This window comes from Hyla sarda, chromosome 10 (assembly GCF_029499605.1).
Source record: "Hyla sarda isolate aHylSar1 chromosome 10, aHylSar1.hap1, whole genome shotgun sequence".
NCBI lineage: Eukaryota > Metazoa > Chordata > Amphibia > Anura > Hylidae > Hyla > Hyla sarda.
The window spans coordinates 31,338,846-31,358,227 of record NC_079198.1 but is presented as its reverse complement, the minus strand read 5'-3'; the positions used below and the strand labels follow the sequence as shown (position 1 = coordinate 31,358,227).

Here is a 19,382-nt window from a genome sequence, read left to right as displayed (position 1 = left end):
TTCGTTAAATGTACTCTCCAATGCATTATTCCTTTTTAGGTGAATAAATTGCTGGATGCAAATCGCTGGATGCAAACTGTAATAATGAAGAAGGGTGTTCCTCGCCATCTTTTTTCTATAGTTAATTTTACGTCAAGAAATTCAATTGTAAGACCGCCGAATTGGGAAGTGAAAGCTAAACTCATAGTATTCATATCGTTCAGATATTTCACAAAGTTTTCAAATTGTAATTCGGTTCCTGCCCAGGCTATTAGTATATCGTCGACATATCGGGCATAACATTTTAAATGCCGATATAAGGATTTGTCGACGAATACACGTATTGCCTCTCAAACTCTGCCAGAAAAAGATTGTCGTATGTACAGGACACCGGGGTACCCATCGGGGTCCCGGTGTCCTGTCTATACCACCGATCTCCAAATGTAAATGTACTATTCGTCAATACAAAAGATAACGCTTCGGTGATGAATCCTATGAATTCTTCAGATTTATTAGACCTTTTTAACCCTTCTTTGACAGCCTGTACACCCGTATCGTGCGGGATACGGGTGTATAGGCTGACCACATCAATTGAGCATAACCTCCAATTCTGTTCCCAATTTAAATCCTCCATCATCTGTAAAAGATGTAATGTATCTTTAATGTATGCCGGTATTACCTTGAGCATGGGATTAAGGAGCCATTCTAAATAGTGTGATAAATGCTCCGTGACAGATCCCACCCCTGACACGATGGGTCGTCCCGGGGGTGGGATCTGCCCCTTATGTACTTTAGGCAGGTGGTACCAAGTTGCTGGTCTGGGTGTTTCGGGTATAAGACGCTCAGCATTCTTTTTTGACAGGGTGCCCTTCTCTACAGCTGTATGGAGAAATGATGTTAGTTTAGACAGGATTTTATTGGTGGGATCGGTTTTCAATGGAGTGTAAGTGGCGGTGTCTTGAAGTTGCCTTTCGGCTTCGGCTAAATACATAGACTTATACATTACGACTACCGCCAGTATTAGAACTTATCACATGTAGAAAAAAGTATGTGGTTTACGTCATTTTCTGTCCCTGTGGGTTTTATTATATAGGGAAGACTATAAGACAATTGTGCGCAAGGATTAAGGAACACCTATATTCCTTCCGCACACTTAAAGGAGCACCTAGACTTGTAGCCAATATGATCGAAACCCACAGCGGAAAAACTGACAATTTAAAATTTGCCGGGATTGAAAGAGTTTAACCCAGGCCAGGGATTAACATCGACCAGCATTTGTTACAAAGAGAAACATACTGGATCATACATACTGCCGCAGCAGGTCCACTTGGCCTTAATGAGAAGGTAGATTATGCACCTTGTTTTTAAATGTATCACTTTATACACATTTTTTAGCAAGTATCTATTTTGTTTATGCTAACTTCTACTGACGTACTCACAAAATGGCGACATATAGCCAATGGCGATACTCTATGCGGCATCGCCAGGTACGTCAGAACAGATGGGCGGTCCAGAACAGTCGCGATTGGCCGCTCTTCTGTATAAGAAGCAGCACAGAGTTCCAGGTAGTCATGGCCGGATGAAGCTCGTGTAACGAGTGAAACAGATTCTGTCACCAACTACTCCTAACCCCCCCCCCCCCCTGCACCGATCCCTACCCCCGACTGCATTTCATGCTGTGAGTATGAGTGAATAAAGAAACCTATTTTAAAGAGAAGAATGGTGAGTTGCCAATCATTTCTACTTCTTCATTGCATCTGAAGATTTGTAAATTACTTCAATTAAAAAATCTTAATCCTTCCAACAGTTATTAGCTTCTGAAGTTTTCTGTCTAACTCCTCAATGATGATGTCACGTCCCGGGAGCTGTGCATGATGGGAGAATATCCCCATAGGAACTGCACAGCTCCTGGGACGTGAGTCATCAGAGAGCAGTTAGACAGAAAAAAACAACTTAACTTCAGAAGCTAATAACTATTGGAAGGATTAAGATTTTTTTAATAGAAGTAATTTACAAATCTGTTTAACTTTCCGGAGCCAGTTGATATATAAAAAAAAAGTTTTGGCCTGGAATATCCCTTTAAGTGAAAAACCTTTCCTTTACTTTGGCATCCGCCATTGAAGATGAATACTCAAAAAATAAATAAAAAATAAAAAAAATGACATTAAAATTGAAACTGCTGCAAACTATTTTATTGCAGAAAAAATATTTATAAAAAATTATATCATATGAAATACATTTTGTGAAGCTTTTTTTTTTGTACTATACACAGGCTGAAAAAAGATGCATAAAATAAAGAAACCAAAATTGCGGCTTATTTAGACATAGTGTTAAGGCGGGCTGTGGAAGGTAAATTTCACCAGATTTCTGTTGACATTAGAAAAAAAAATGACATTTATTTTAGAGTGAGAGAGTGCAAATTATGTGAAACACCTGTAGTGTGCAAAATAATCTTGACCATGGCACATTTATACCACTAAATTCCTAGAGACATCTGCAAGCTGTCAGTTCACTATTGTGTTAAGTTTCTCCCCTCCCCCCATTTAAAGTTAAGTCATATGCATTAACACAGGAGATAAAGCTCTATTGTACTGAAAGGAAAATACTTTGTAGTCAATTCCTGTGGAACAGAAAGAGAAAAATATAAATCAAAAAAAAAAATCTGTTTGTTTGACCCCAATGGGACACGCAGCCACCGAGAAAAACATAGCACAAATAGATGAAAAATTATCTGCGAGATATTAGTTTACAGCCCTTTCTCTTTATGTGAAAAAATATTTTGGCAGCATGTTTATAGAAAGCGGAGCAAATAAGAAACATGCGGAATAACAGGCAAAAGGCATTTTCTTCAGTCTTTTAGTGTTGCATGTACTTAAAAGATCAATATTTTTTTTTCCCATTCTTAAAAATAGTATTTCCATGGTCAAAAATGTATAGATAAGGGTATATGAACAAAAAAAAAAAAAAAATAGATAAGATACACAAGTACGTAAGCTACAAGAGTGCAAATACGTAACCCAGTTGCTTTTCTTTACATTTTGGGTATGTAGCACGACACCAGTAGAACCAGCTAATGTGTTGGACACCAGTGCAACATTAAGGTCTACCCTTTCTACCTCTGCGTACAGTTTTTTACCTGGTGCCAGGACCATTCTAAATATACCCATCTTCAACCGTATTAAGGCTATAAATTACCCTTTAATATAACAAGGACATAGACCAATGGATAATTCCACTTCCTTTGAGCAGTCATAGCTGAAAACATATACAAAGTCCTTTTTTAATAACTCCCCCCTCCAGAGTGTCCAACTAAAATTAAGTCACATGCTCTTGAAGTCCAAGGTACAATTCCTAGATTCTTAGAAGTATAGGAACAAGTCAAATGTATAACATTGCCACTGTAAAAAGTATATCCATTTTTGAATAGTTTAATAACCTAAAAAAGTATTTTCTTTCCTTTCATTCTTCTTCGAGAAAGCCCACCATATAATGTTTATACCATTTATTGACCCATTAACCGTTTGAAGGTCATGAAACATGTACGTGAGAATACCAGAAAGTTTATTTACTGTATTTTTTATTCCTATACTCCAATCTCATCATCAAGGTCATCATCAAATGTGTAGCCTTGACCTTCTTCATCATCATCATCATCATCATCATCATCATCATCATCGTCATCCTCCTCTTCCTCTATCTGTGCACGGTGACTGATGTGTAGACTATCATCTTGTTGTGCTGGACTATCTGCGATACCTTCATAGACAGAACGCTTTTCTTCTTCGCTGTCTTCTTCATACACTGATCTGTTTCCTTCTGGATGGTCTGGGGTGGTAACAGGGACATTTTCGAAATCAGCATTTGTCATTGGCAGTGTGCTGGATAGACTATAATGGTTTCCGATTGGCTCTGTAAGTGAGGAGGATTGTGTGTATTTATCACCGCCTGTGGCATGGACAGAAACAAATTTATAATCATAATCTGTCTGGTCATCTGGACTGTTCCATTCAGAGGTCGGAGGATCTTTATTCATTACACCTAATACATCATCCATAATAGATGGGCCCAAATCAAGATGGAAGGATAACATGGATTCTGCATGTTTCAAGCCACAGTCCCCAGATGAAATCCAGTCAAACTGATCCGAATTTCCACCTGTGTTGCGGGTATTCCACAAGCGATCTTCTTTAGTGGATACATTATTGACAGGGCTTGAAGAGACACTTCCTGCCCCAGAACCAATTCCCGAGGACTGCGAGAGCTGGCTTAATGAATCTGCCATTTTGTTTTCTTCATGGTCTCCTGCCATTTTCACAAGACCATTTTTCTTTGGCACTTCCACTGGTGGGGCTGGGGCAGGACCATGGTTACTGAGAAAAGAGGTATCCCCAAACACATCACCTCCTCTTCCAACATGCATGGTGTGTCTAAAATCCCCCAGTGGGGCACTGATCATCTCCCGATCAATGCGTGTTCGCTTTTTTGAGTTGCTGGACTGCTTGAGGATAGGCATCTTGAGATGAAATCTAAGAATAAAAAACAAAAACAAAAAAAAAGTCACATTGTTATTTTAGGTTAAGTAAAGTCACATTTTATAAGCACTATCAGGTAGTTTCCAAGAATTCTAAAACAGATAAAAGCAACACAAAATACCCCATCCCATACTGGAGAGAAGAACTTCCTGTTCTTACTTAGAAATGTTGGTCTGAATTGAATCCTTTCACTTCCATCCATTTTCCCTCATCTACAGTCAGTGTAATCTGAAAAGTTGTGTATAGGTGGGTGCCCTCTTTAGACACTTGTGTAATTCTAGAGAAGTTAATACCAATGCAACACAATCTGGTAACTTTTTTTTTTTTTTTAAACATGGGAGCCTATACATGATGAATGTGCCGACAGGTGGCTTCTGATCCATCAGACACATCCATCACATTTAGTTTGACATGGAGGACTATGGGAAATGAATAGTAAATGGAGGTCAGACTGATTGCATTTGTCAAAGCACCTGTCAAACCCATTATATATATATTTTTTTATTACATGTATGACCTTGTGCCATACATCTCGGATATGAAGAGTCCATCAATATAAAAGAACAAACAAGAACAAAAAAACACATATACATATGCTGTGAAAGTGTCCACATACGTGAATTCTGACCGTAGAAGAGGTTACAGATCATGTAGAAAGTACATAAAAGTCTTAAGACTTTTGTTAAGTTAAGAATATTTGGAAGACATTATTATGTAATTGACATTAAATCTGAGGATCCAAAGAACAATTTTGATTGAGTCTTTTACTGTTTTTGCTGTAGATTTGAGGTAAAGTTTTTTCTTTTGTTTCTTGAACAAAACATCTGACCTAAACATTTTGCACATCGTGAAGCCCCAACCTTATAAATTTAGATCACCATGTTTTCCGATCTAAAGACCCTGAGGAGCCCCCAGATCATGATTAATCAATTAATCATGAGCCATTCAGTTGCATTATTCTTGGCCTTACATACCTTATTTACACAGGGTGATGTGTGGCCAATAAAGATGATTTTATGGGCTGCAAATTCATAGGGCCTAAAGCTGCTCCATCACCAGAACAAGCTAAGAGAATGCCCAAGCGTCATCGGACAGACTGTTATGAAATACAGTTGTTGTGAAATCTGTGTTTAGATCATATAGGTCACAAGTACTTTCCTCACTACATTCCAGCTTTACCAAGAAAGGCAAGAACAGGTTTGTTACTCGCCATATCGGACTTGTTTCTGTTATATAACATGTGTACAGTTTCACGACAGCACACACCATCCAACTGCTAAGAACGCAACACGCACAGAAACTCCGATCCTGCCAGCTGTAAAGGCTTCAAAGCGCAGCCTCGGGCCGTACCCTTGTAATCAACTTATTTTACCCTGACAAATTACATGTCTGCTAATAGCACGATCCAGGCCAAGTGTGTCAACCAGCAAGGTAACAGAAGGGCAGGCAAATCATTAAAATAGTGCTTTAGTCCCCAGTGTTTAGGATGTGTTAGGTGTCACCATGACTAAGGTGTCTCAAAACTGATACCTGATCAAAGAAATTGGGTGTGCAAGGGTCTTCTGAGGGCAAGAACAGAGCTGCATGTTGCTCTATCAGTGTTGTCAAAACTTATGATACTGCCAGCAGATGTGAACATCGCCTTTCTCTGTAGTATCTTCTATGGTCTTCAAAAAAATGTTGTGTTGGGTTGTCAAAGGAACCAAACAGATAAAAAGGCATAAAGCCCTGAAGTCAGATACAACTAGAAATGTTATACCTGTCTACTATTTTTTAAAGATTTTTTTCTGTGTGTCTAGGCATGATATTGCATGGCAGGCCACTAAAAAGTCATACTAGAAGCTGTAGTGGTCTAAATGGCAACTAATATGTTCACTGTTTTGTTCACTTTGGATGCCACTACATCTGTTCTAATTTCACACTCTTGGATCCTTCATCTACCCACCATATAAAGTGACTGTAATGGAGCCATGACATCATAAACAGAGGAAGTCTATAGGAGGCTCAAATTGGAGGGTTATAAACAGAGGTCTAGGTAGAAGTGGGCTGTGTTTGTCTATCACCATAGTACACATACCTCATTTGTTAAAAAGGTTTTCGGCACTTTTTGGTTTTCAGCAGGAATGGTAAAGTTTTATTTTTATTTTTTTTAATGGGATTACTTATGGCGGTTTCTAACATGAAGGCTCTACTTCAGAACTTAAAGGGGTACTCCGCCCCTAGACATCTTATCCCCCATCCTTTGGGGACATCCGGATGACTAACGATGCGGGGCGGAGGCTCGTGACATCACAGTCACACCCTGCTCGTGACATCACGGCTATGCCCCCTCAATGCAAGTCTATGGGAGGGGGTGTCACGCCCCCTCCCATAGATGTGGCAATGACATCACAAGCGTGGCGCGGCCATGACGTCATGAACCTCTGGCGCTGCTCCTAACACCCTATATGAACGCCGGGTACAGCAGGGAGATTGCGGGGCCCCCAGCGGTGGGCTCCTGCGATCAGACCTCTTATCCCCTATCCTTTGGATAGGGGATAAGATGCCTAAGGGTGGAGTACCCCTTTAACAGGTCCCAAAAAATCCTGATTTTGACATTTTCTTGAAAATCTGGAAAATTGTTGTTAAACTTATGAACCTTCTAATGTCCTAAAAAAGTAGAAGAATGTTTAACAAGTGATGCCAACATAAAGTAGACCTATTGTAAATGTGATACCATAACTAATTTATGGGGCATGAATTCTAAGCAGAGAAATTTTAATCTAGGAAATGGCAATTAAGTATTACAAAAAAAAAAATAAAAAAAATAAACCAGCCCTGAAACCAGTTTTTCATTACTGTAATACAATGTGTTTCATGAAAAAAAAAAAAAAAAACTGTCTCAATCACTTAAGTCAATCTCATTCGTAAGTGCCTTACAAAGTTACGAACATCAGATGTGAAAAGGAGGGCTTTAGGGCAAGGGGTTAAAAAGGAATGGATAATTCCTTAATATATAAAAAGCTAAAATTGACAACAGAAAATAAGTAGAATTTTTTAGATTTCTAAAATTTTCTTTTGAAGCATATTGTAAATTCAGTGGTCACCTCCAAAAACTGTACAGCATGCCGCCATATGCAGGCAGCTTCCAATGTGCAGAACAGACATAGCACATAGCTCATTTATCACCGCCACCGCCACAGCTGTAACTTCCTAAAGTGAATCACCAGCATATTTACTGAATATCTGATGTGACATGCATGCTTAACTATGTGCAGCCTGTAAGGCACTCTATAGGAATGAAGGAGAGGTCTCAGAGGTGACAGCAGAAATACAAGAAAAGGACATGAAAGGAAGAGCTGTTACGTGTGAACCTCTGAATGAGAGCGCTCACAGGACTAAGAAAAAGATTTCTTATTTCCTCTCAACTATGAGCAAAGAAAAGAACATTAAAAATATTCATGTCAGATTTCATCTACCTATATACCTGGTACTACAGTTCAGTCTCACTGGCTTTAAGGTTGACAAACTGGTAAATCAAGCATTCCTGATTTTTTATAATTTTTTTTGTATGAAAAAGGTCTATAAATTGATTTTTTTTTCCAATTTACTTACATTATTGGAACCCCCCATTTTTTAACTACCGTATGTCTCAAGATAATGGCCCTGATTTACTATTGTAAAACCTGACCTGTTTTGTCGGGTTGTGCACTAGATCCTGGCGCATTGCACCGGAAATTTTGTCTGCGCCAGAAGTGAAATAAACTTGCCCAGCTCTCCATTTTACTGAGAAAACCGGAAAGAGGGGCGTGGCCATTGGGAAAAGCAGGCGTGGTCACCTAAAAGGGGGCATATCCCTGACATTTTAAAAATATTTACTAAAGGTTTCCACAGAAAATGTGGAGGATTTGAGCTGAGGAAAACCAGAGCATATGTAAAAAAGGCAAAAACGGAGGGAAAAGTGCAAAATGTAGGGAAACCTTAGTAAATAGAATGGAAAAATATTTGTTGGGAAAAAAAAAAACCACAAAGAAAACTACACTCCACTCTTTGTAAATGAGGGCCATTGTGTTAATTTCTTCTCCACTTGCGCTCGCCTGCAGCAAGATGTCTTCCAGACAAAATTCATCAAGTTTGCATGACAGTCAATACATTTTCTGACTTCAACCCCAACATCATATCCACCCCCCACCCTGTGTAATGACGTCCCACATGCTGCTCCCAGCACTCATTGCGGGCAGCGTAACAGTATGTTGGCAGAACAGAACCAGTCTTAGATAGTAACATACTGGGCATGCACTGCTAGTCTTACCAGATAAATGCCCAGTATGAATTGTTCACAGCACCTGTGCCAATAGATGTAAGAGTACTCAAACTTTGGATCTATACATTGAGAAATTGTCAAACAGGCCAATATTGCCCCCTTTTTGTGTCCACAAGGGGTGGTTAAATGGTATCACTACTTTCTTAAAATTGCTGTAAAAATGGCGCTTGTGCGATTATGCAAAAAGCAATAAAATTGTGCCATTTTTACAGCAATTTCAGAAAATAGTGGTAAAATTGCAGCGGTACTGCCAATTGAATGCCATGTTTGAACACATCCTTCGTTGGCTGTTTGCTTTGTTTTGACTTGTTCGCTTAAGAAAAAAAAACACACAAAAAAAAAAAAAATAATTAAAAAAAAAAAAACTTTCATTGGCCGCACATCTTCCTGTGAAATAGGGCATGTGGGGCAGAAGATTGATAGAAGTAGAGAAGCAGAGGGCAAAAGAGATGATCCAGCGGTCCTACCAACAGGATTGTCTAGCTTGGTAACAGGCTCATTATAGGAGTGACCAGCTACAAGATTGGCATCCACTGTGCACCAGCAGACATAATAGGGCCCTAATTCGGCTCTATAGTAAGTGACAAAAAGCTGTTTTACACGGAAGGGGAAACTGCAGACTAGACAGTCTTAAAACATGCCAGATCTATCAGTCTCAGCCACTCGACGATAAACCTGATGCAATTGAAATCTGTCCATCAGAGTTTGTGCTGTCCTAGAATTTGACAGTTTAGGGAAATTTGGGCCAATGTGTTACCCCACTATTTACACTAATTTACCATCCCAAGCGGAATGTCAGGTATTAGAATGTTTTCAATCATAATAATACAACGTATATCAGACAGCTCCTTGTCTGCGCCATTTACTCTGTAGGGTTACAATAAACCCCCCACCCCAAAACTAAATATTTAACAGATTCTGGCCGTCTGACACTTGAATAGGGAACAAAGCCCCTTCTGTCTGGCTTTGGCACATGAATTACAACTTCTGATGAGACCAGAATCCCCTTTTTCCTCTTCTCAGAAATGAGAAACTGCACTGTGCAGCCTCTGTGGCCAGAATGCTCTCTCCTTTGTAACACATTTATATCATGAGAAGCTGTTAACCCAACACTTTCCTTGAATATATATTATATTATATTATAAAATGTATTTACATATACATACAAAGCAGCACATCACACCACCTCCAGTTACGAAGTCTCAAAAACTGGTTGGGTTTTATGCCAAGCCAGAATTCTCCCAAGAAGGGAAGAAGACCAACCTGCAGACAGCCGTTTCGGGGTGTTTGCCCCTCGTCAGTACAGAGCAGGGTGATCTCCATTCTTTTACACACACGCACACAGGGATCAGGCAGGTGAATTTCAGAACCACCTTCAGCTGCATCCCTGCCTGGGCCATACACCATCCCTGCCTGGGCCATTTCAATGAGGTGAGGGAAAACAGCTATAGGCTCCAGGCGGCTCCTTTTCCCACTGTATCCAGTTGGACTAAAAAGTGCAGCAGACAATGGTTTACAGTACATTTCAAAAACCGGATACGGTGGAAAAAAATGGGCCAACCAGAGTCTATAGTCGACTCCAGTCACTTCACTCACCTCCCCAATCCAGTCCTCAATGCCCACCAACAGTCCAGGATTTGATTTTTTTCCTGTTCTATGTCAATGGAGAAACAAAAAATAAATAAATAAATGAATGTTTGTGGGCATTGAGGACTGGGTTAGTGACCATAATAACATTTCCTATGGCCATACTGTACACCTACAACCCTTAGAATTTAGTGTGCCCAAACACAGACGGAAGTTGATGAAATTTGCCGATTTCAAATCACTTTGTCTACTAACATGATTAAAAAAAAAATAAAAAATTAAATAAATTCAAAAGTTCTCAATAGCTAAACATATTCCTTACCCTCACAACAAGCTCAGCGAGGTTTGGAAGCCACATGAAGAATGACTGGCCGCAGATGTGCACTGTGGCTCAACTAAATCGGGGGACATTTGACCTCCGAATTTCATATAGTTAAATCGTGGTCCACCATGTTTCTGAATGCCATGACCAACATCTCCTCTAATAATAGTAGTTATTGAGTTCCTACCATTATAAAAGTAAATATCGCCTCCAGTTATGATCTAATACATTTCGATTTCCATCAATGTAAATTAAACCTAACCTGCCTTCTGGTAATACAATGCCTTACTATTCCCTTTAGGTGCTGCATTAATCACCCGAGCTGTGTCAACCAAGGCTGAAAAGACGTCGTGGAATCCTATTTCAAAGTCCTTATGGGAAAGGACTATTTATTTTAGAAGAATGTTTAAGCATTCTGCCAAGTAGTAACCCTCTAGAAGTCCGTAGCTTTGCAAGGGGCTTCAAATACCCTAAAGGGTCTTTTCATATGTACAGTATCCTGCACATATTTGATGCTGTGTTCAATCATTTAGTTTACATTGAAATCAGCATTAAATATGCACAGAATACTATGGGGGAGATTTATCAAAACATGTCCCGAGGAAAAGTTGCCGAGTTGCCCATAGCAACCAATCAGATCGCTTCTTTCATTTTGTAGAGGCCTTGTTAAAAGGAAAGAAGCGATCTGATTGGTTGCCATGGGCAACTGGGCAACTTTTCCTCTGCATAGATATGGATAAATCTCCCTCCAAATGTGTAAAAAGATCCTAAAGAAGCACTCCACTTAAAAGACAAAGCTTAGTAAAAATGATTCTAATGTTATCCACACGTTTTTGGAAGTTCTCAGAAACAGTCACGAGGGCAGACATTTTATGGACTTCCTGCCGGTGACATCATTGAGAATACTGTAAATAAACCACAGTCCAAACTGAGCTCACTTCATAGAGGGTACAATAGATTGTATTGTACTGTATTCCACAGAAGAACAGACATGCAAAACAGTACTTCTGGTGAATAGGAGGCTGACAGTAATAGCGACCATGGCCCCACGGGAGGGGTGAATACAATGAAAGATTATAAAATTGATTGCTGATGCCAGGATGATTTAGAGGCCGGCAATCCTTTGTAGACCATTCTCCTATCAATGGTTAGCACATCTCCCAATGTTTTCAATGGTCAAAGGACAGACGAGGAAGATCTGACCCAAGTTGACCTATGGTCCCAAGTAACGCACCCGAGTACCTGAAACCCATGAAGTTCAACAGGTGCCAGAAAATTATACAGATTTGTAAATTACTTCTGTAAATCTTAAACCTTCCAGTACTTATCAGCTGCTCTATGCTCCAGAGGACATTGTAAGTTTTTTTCCAGTCTGACCACAGTGCTCTCTGCTGCCACCACTGTGTGTCAGGAACTATCCAGAGCAGAAGAAAATCCCCATAGCAAACCTATTCTGCTCAGGACAGTTCCTGACACAGACAGAGGTGGCAGCTGAGAGCACTCTAGTCAGACTGGAAAAAACTACACAACTTCCTCTGGAGCATACAGCAGCTGATAAGTACTGGAAGGTTCAAGATTTCTTAAACAGAAGTAATTTACTCATCTGTATAAAAAATTTTCCTCTCCAGAGTACCTATTGAAGGCCCCTATGTACAGGCTGATTATTAGCTAAATGATCATATATTTTACCGCTCTCTAAATGGGGGATGTGCAGTAGAAAAATACGGAATTGATGGGCCTCAGGAGCGATCCAACAATCGTTTGTGTGGCTTGATCTGCATTGATGGATCTGAAGGTCTATCAAATGAGTGCTGAGTAGTCAGACTGCTGAGACACAATTAGCTCCTAGCAGGCTATAACTACCCCTCCCCCTTACTACAATAAATACTTAAATAATAACTGACACAACAACAATTTAACTTTTCCGTGGGTGGGGATCGGCCACAGCTTTATTTATAAAATTACTTATATAAATAACAATTTAACTGTAACAAAGACACCGATTGGCTTCTTACCAACCCGAGAGGTGCTGCCACACCGTCCTGTGTGGAGGTCTACCCCGGGTTGACCCCGCTTTCACCGTCTTCTTACCGCCAAGCTGTGACTTACAATAAACAAAGATACAAAAAGGGAGGGAGGGAGGGCAAAACTCCGGGTCCTGGGCAGATTGAGGGGGGAAGGGAGGCACCACAGCTATAAATACCCAGGGGAGGGCCTCTGAAAGCCCGGGAAACTATTGAACCCCTGATTGGTGCACTCCTTCCCCCCACCCATGGGACATACCACTATAGCCACTGGCAAGTTTTACAGGCGGGGGAGGGGGCTAAAAACCTTGCCTGTATATTTCTTAACCTCTTACTGCTCACCAGTCAGGGGGCAAGCTAGTTATGCACAGCTTGCCCCTCCATTGCCAGAGTAGTTCACTTGGAAAATTACTTTCAAAAAACATATGAAACAGCACCACTATTTTTGAAAAAATAAGGTTACTACACACTATATTATATTATATATATATAAGGCATACATTCCTTGATGTACGGTGTAGTGAAATGTAGTGCCCAAACTTAGAAAATACCCTTTGTCCGTTTGGTCTGATCTTCTCAGTATGAGGCTTATTCATGAACACTTTAAAGAGCCAGATGGAGTGAGAGAGGAAGGAAGCGAGGGTAGGAGTCAGTCAGGTCCTTATTACAGATTTCCTTCCAGCCCCAGGTGACCCAACAGCTGATTTTCAGAGCAGACAGGCTTCATATGCAGAACACTGCAGGAAATATCTTCACTCGTACAGTACACACTGGCCTATGAGCAAATTGTTGGCTAGCACCTTACTAGTTCTTGACAGCCACTTAGACCATTATGCGATATCAATTAGTCATCCTTTGTTTTAGACAGTCTAAGGCTTCTTTCACACTGCCGTTAGGACAGGACACTGCATGTGCTGCCTTTTTCTCCTGCTACAAAATAATGGCGCCCGACAGACCCCATTATAGAAAATGGGACCCATGGGGACCCGTTATTGCCTGTTGTGCCCCATTCCGATAATGGGCGTTAAAGGCTGGAAAAAAAAATGTTTATGGACAGGACACAACGGCAGTGTGAAAGTAGCCTTAAAATGCTGGATGGGACATAAAACTTTCTGTGGCATTGTTCCCAATTGCTATTCGGAGTTCCATTAGAACGACAGGAGTTTAGAACACGATGGAAGACAACGTCAATGTGAACCTAGCCTTACTGGAAAAAAATAAAAACAAAAACCCAAAAAATAAAAAATAACAAAAACCCAAATAATACCATCAAGGAATAGCTTGACAATTAAAAGGGTCAATTGAAACAGGCTGGTCCCTTACTTCCAGGGGAGGGGAAATTCTTCATACCAGACCCATCTACAGAACAAACAGTGCAGTGATAATGTTTGGCACATGGCTTGCCAGTGTCTGCCACGCTTCATGGGCTTCATCAGCGGGTTATGTGATGTTTTTAAATGTGACCAGAGTAAATCAGTACAAGTGGATAGCTTCAAAGGGGCGCTAATCTGCCTGTGTAATGCCAAATTAAGAAATGCACATGGGCCAAACGGATGAGATTACTGTAGAAATCCATAGGGCTTCTTGCAGAGAAATGTTTAACGCTCAATATATTAGATAGAGATATATATCTATATATCTCAATAGTTGAAGAGTTTAGATTTCATGGTTGGAATTTGGCAGTATTATCTTGTAGCACAATCTGTTTGAGCCAACGACATGGACTTTGTACGTAGTATTGTCTATAGTGTGTATGTGTCCAGGAAATAGTGTCTTGTTAATTTTTATATGTATAGTGAAACACTGAAAATTTATGGAAGAACCATAAAACATGTACAAACTTTACAACCCCTATTACAATAAACATTCATTTACTTAGTTTTGGCTGGAGATTTTTAATTCTTAAACCCGTCACACTACATCTTCTATACAACAGTCCCTGTTTCCAAAAGGTCCGTTATAGACTATGGATTCAGACCATGTAGGTCAACACACTTTGCTCAATTTACCATTATCAGTAGCATCTGTCAAAAAAAAAAAAAAAAGTGTCCCATGTTTCTTGAGGATGAGAGACACAATGACATTTTGTGCATATTATTATGAAGAATAATAATATAATGCATTTTGGCCCTTAACTATGGTTAATAAAATGGAAATGTAAGAAATAAAATAAAAAATAAAAAACTTTAAATGTGTTGCAAATTTTTACCTTTATCTTTCCAATGTGGGGCTTTGGTTAGAGCTGGTGACATGCCCAGGAATACATAAGGTACTGTATACTTTAGGAACTAGGTGGATTTTTTTGTAATCTGCCATAAAAAGTTTCCCATGTAGGAGACATGGGAAACTTTTTATGGCAAATTACAAAAAAAATCCACCTAGTTCCTAAAGTATACAGTACCTTATGTATTCCTGGGCATGTCACCAGCTCTAACCAAAGCCCCACATTGGAAAGATAAAGGTAAAAATTTGCAACACATTTAAAGTTTTTTTTTAATTTTATTTAATTTTTTTTTTATTTCTTACATTTCCATTTTGTTAACCATTTAGTTAAGGGCCAAAATGCATGCAAGGGACAGGGGACTTGTGGTAAAAGTAGGCAAAGGCACTAAGGAGTAGTGCCTTTGCCTACTTTTACCACAAGTCCCCTGTCCCTTCTTGTTCCATTGTTTATTGCTATTTAACCCCTTCACATTTCATTTTCAGCTGATTGTTGTAAAAAAAATAAAAAGGTAAATAAAAAAGGTGTATTCTCATGCCATCAAGTGATCGCATATCACTAATATATGACAATTTATGATTGGTGGGGGTCCGACTGGTGGGGGGACATTGGGAGAATAAAATAGACAAGCTAGTGCAGTTAAAAAGCAATGTCAAAATGGCGGCGATTGAATAAAAGCAGAGCAATGCATACAGCTCTAGCCATTTTGTTAGGGTATATGCACACTACGTAAATAGGGAATATTTTATTAGGGAATTAAAAAGTCCATCCCCCATAAATGCTTCTAGCTCACATACCACTTTTTTTTGCACAAATTTCATAGGTCATGTTAGAACTTAAATTTTCCTTCAGGGTCAAGGATTTTCAATGGTTTTTCAGAGTTTTTTTTATGGCCTTTCTAGAATAAAACTGGGCATTCCCATTTAGTCATTTCTGACACAACCACAGGAAATCCCACCTAAGAGAAGATTGGGGTCCCTGTTACAGTTCAGTCACCCACGGCAGCCGGCTACTTATTATCTCTCTATCCTTATACATTTTTCCAAGTTGATTTGTCCTGCGACAAAAACTTTAGAAGTTATTCTGGTTCCTCAGCTGTCACGTCTTGGACAACAGATGAAGCATGCTCTTATCTCAGTCTATTAACGGTCATTTACTGGAGTATTGACATTTTGGACATTCCTATCTTGTAAAGTCTTGCAACATAGGTTTTACAAGTTGCATTTGATATAAAAAGGACTGAACTGATCCCTTTGAAATTATTATTGACTTTATTGGATATCATAGAATTGCAGCTCCCCTTAAAGGGGTACTCCACCCCTAGACATCTTATCCCCTATCCAAAGGTTAGGGGATAAGATGTTTGATCGCAGGGTTCCTGGTGCTGGGGACCCCCGCAATATAGCATGCGGCACCCCCGTTTCTGCTCTGGAAGCGCTGGAGTGTCTGGGTCCCGACCATTGGAATAGAAGTCCGTGGCGTCACGACTCCGCTCTCGTGTGACGTCACGCCCCCTCTCATAGACTTGCATTGAGGGGAGGGGGCGTGATGTCACACGGGGACGGGGCGGAGTCGTGATGTCACGGACTTCCGTTCCAATGGTTCGGGACCCAGACACTCCAGCGCTTCCGGAGCAGAAACAGGTGGGTGCCGCATGCTATATTGCGGGGGTCTCCAGGGGCGGGACCCCCGCGATCAGACATATTATCCCCTATCCTTTGGATAGGTGATAAGATGTCTAGGGGTAGAGTACCCCTTTAAAAACAATAAAATAGGCCACTGATCGATCCTGTGGTTTTTGCAAGGGAAGATTGTAAAAATAAAAGTTTCCATTCTAACCAAATACTGAGGAATAATTCCTGGCCACGTTATTGCTGTCTCTAATGCTGTCTCTTATGCCACGTCCCTCCAGCCTAGACAACAACAAAAAAATGTACTAAACAAAGCAACAGCAAGCAAGTGAAATCAGGTGAAGCCGACACCAGAACCGGTCGAGCAGCTTTACCATTCTTGCTGTGACTAATCTCTGACTTCTACTTTATATCTAAACCTTCTCAATAAAACTGAGTAAGGCTGAGGAATGGGGAGGTGCAGGGAAGGGGTGGTGGCATTTAAGGGTTGGTCAGTGCGTCATAATGTCATATTCCTTGCTGGAGGCTTTGTCTTGGACATCAGTGGAGATGACGTGATGTTCTTTCTCTCATATTTTTCATGCCTTTTAATGAGTGAGCTATTGTTTGTACAATTTATTAAAATTGTGCCTACCACATCCTATAATAAAGAAGCACTCCTGGAAATGTGCTTTTCTTTTTCTGCTTTAATAGTGCAGCATGGGCTATTATTAAAGACTAATGTAGGGGTTCTTGTGCTTACCTGTTTTAGCTAATCTGGCAGGCATGGCTTTGACTCTATACTGGATGCAATTCAGTCACTGAAATGATTTCCTAATACATTTTTTCTGGACTAATGGCTCTGGAGAAAGAGGGTGTGGAGTTTGATTACTGCACCTGGTCAGCTAATTAGGCTGTTGGTGTTTACCTTGCTGAACTCAGACACATTAGTGGGTTGAGGCCAGTTCACATGATGCTCAATCTTGATGCATTTTAAAAAAAATTTTTTTTAAAGAAATATTACAGTAAGGTGGGAGTAACGGCCTATATTCACACTTGAGGTGTTTTATGAAGATTTGATGTCTTTAAGCTGTGTTTGCACGTTGGATTTTTACTGCACATTGCTCCATTTCGGCTGTTAGGACTTTAAAAATGGTGTAATTTTTATTGCAATTTTGGACAGTGATTGGCATAATAATGGCACGAAGAAACCAATGTGTAAAAACAGCCGCCTCAGAAGAAGTATATAACTACTATATATCCTTAAACCATAGAGATAGCAGCAGCATACAGAGAAAGCTGAGTGTGTGGGGGGGGGGGGGGGGGGGGGGAGGGGTCTGAGAGCTTGCAAGACAGATCTAATAGATGACAATGTCATCTTTTAGTTCACAAGAAGTCAGCTGACCCAGGACTGACCACTTTGTGGGACACATTAAGCACTGTGATTTTCTGTAGCATACTGGATACTGGTGATCACATGGCCCAATTACAGTAATGAAATGCAGCGGTTTTGCAAAAAAAATAAATAAATAAATAAAAAGGTGGCATTTTTGGGGGGAAAGTTTCTTCACCCTCACAAGCCTAGCCATATATCTTGCTGTTGCCCCCATGGAATCCACTAGCATCCAGGGCACATCAAAATATGATTTAATATTGCATTATGTTCACATTAGAGTCACTGGTCAACCATGAATCCTCCAAAAACAGCTTGAGATGTAGCCTGAAACTCTCTTAGGCTGGGTTCACACTACGTTTTCTCCCATACGGGAGCGCATACGGCAGGGGGAGCTAAAACCTCGTGCTCCCGTATGCCTTTGTATGCGCTCCCATATGTCATTCATTTCAATGAGCCGGCCGGAGTGAAACGTTCAGTCCGGTCGGCTCATTTTTGGGCCGTATGCGCTTTTACAACCGGACCTCAAACCGTGGTTGACCACAGTTTTAGGTCCGGTTGTAAAAGCGCATACGGCCCAAAAATGAGCCGACCGGACCGAACGTTTCACTCCGGCCGGCTCATTGAAATGAATGACATACGGGAGTGCATACGAAGGCATACGGGAGCACGATGTTTTAGCTCCCCCCTGCCGTATGCGCTCCCGTATGGGAGAAAATGTAGTGTGAACCCAGCCTAAATACTATTGGCCTTATACCCTCACAGATCAGCCACTGATGGACTTTGGAAGTAATGTGCCATCTGCGTCGTAATTTAAATAACCCCCAATAATTCCAAATGCCCTTACTTTACGTAACATTTGCATATACTGTTGTGGGTTGTAGCATATTGAAGACACAAGAGCCCCCCTATCATTGCTTGTGGGGTCATATAGCTTGCCAAGTATTCATGCAATACAATGTCACAAACCAATTTGGCCGTCTGAAAAGTAAAAGGCATCTAAATAATTCAATAGCTATTTTAAATCATTCGTGTCCTGTACTTCGGAGGTAAGCTGATCAGTTTCCCTCCCGCTTCCTCAAATTACTCCTGTCAGGTGTCAGTGCCCTCTGAGGAAGCCACAGAATGTTCTATACAGCTAAAAGGACAAAACATGACACTCACAGGCCAAAATCTACTTTGCTTCCAGCAATACTTAAAAATGTCAGAGGTGGATGTGATAAAAGAACAAAAATCCTCAGCTTGCCAGGAGTTTACACTTAGGATCCACTTTGTGCCTAAAGAAAAGGATTATCTTCTGATAACCCGTCTGAAGTGCAAGTGGTTCACAAGTTATCACCTCTGCTAAAAGATGCAGCGTGAACTAATATCCTAAAAACTAGACGGTGTCGACCATGAAAAGAATAGACAC

General features: G+C 40.4%; 1 protein-coding gene across 3 annotated transcripts in view; it reads right to left on the bottom strand.

Moving 5' to 3' along the window:
- Positions 1-2,166: 2,166 nt before the first annotated feature.
- LOC130293442 (cdc42 effector protein 4-like) overlaps positions 2,167-19,382 on the bottom strand; it is a 36,857-nt gene continuing 19,641 nt past the window's right edge. Inside the window, exons 1-2 of one of the 3 annotated variants that reach the window (XM_056542110.1) lie at positions 6,457-6,509; positions 2,167-4,505 (exon numbers count right to left, since the gene is read on the bottom strand). In XM_056542110.1, the coding sequence (XP_056398085.1) occupies positions 3,563-4,492 (930 nt within the window). In that variant the 5' untranslated portion in view covers positions 4,493-4,505; positions 6,457-6,509 and the 3' untranslated portion in view covers positions 2,167-3,562. Of the gene's footprint in view, positions 4,506-5,485; positions 5,598-6,456; positions 6,510-19,382 lie in introns of those variants that run through there. The other 2 variants (XM_056542109.1, XM_056542108.1) reach the window with 2 other exon arrangements.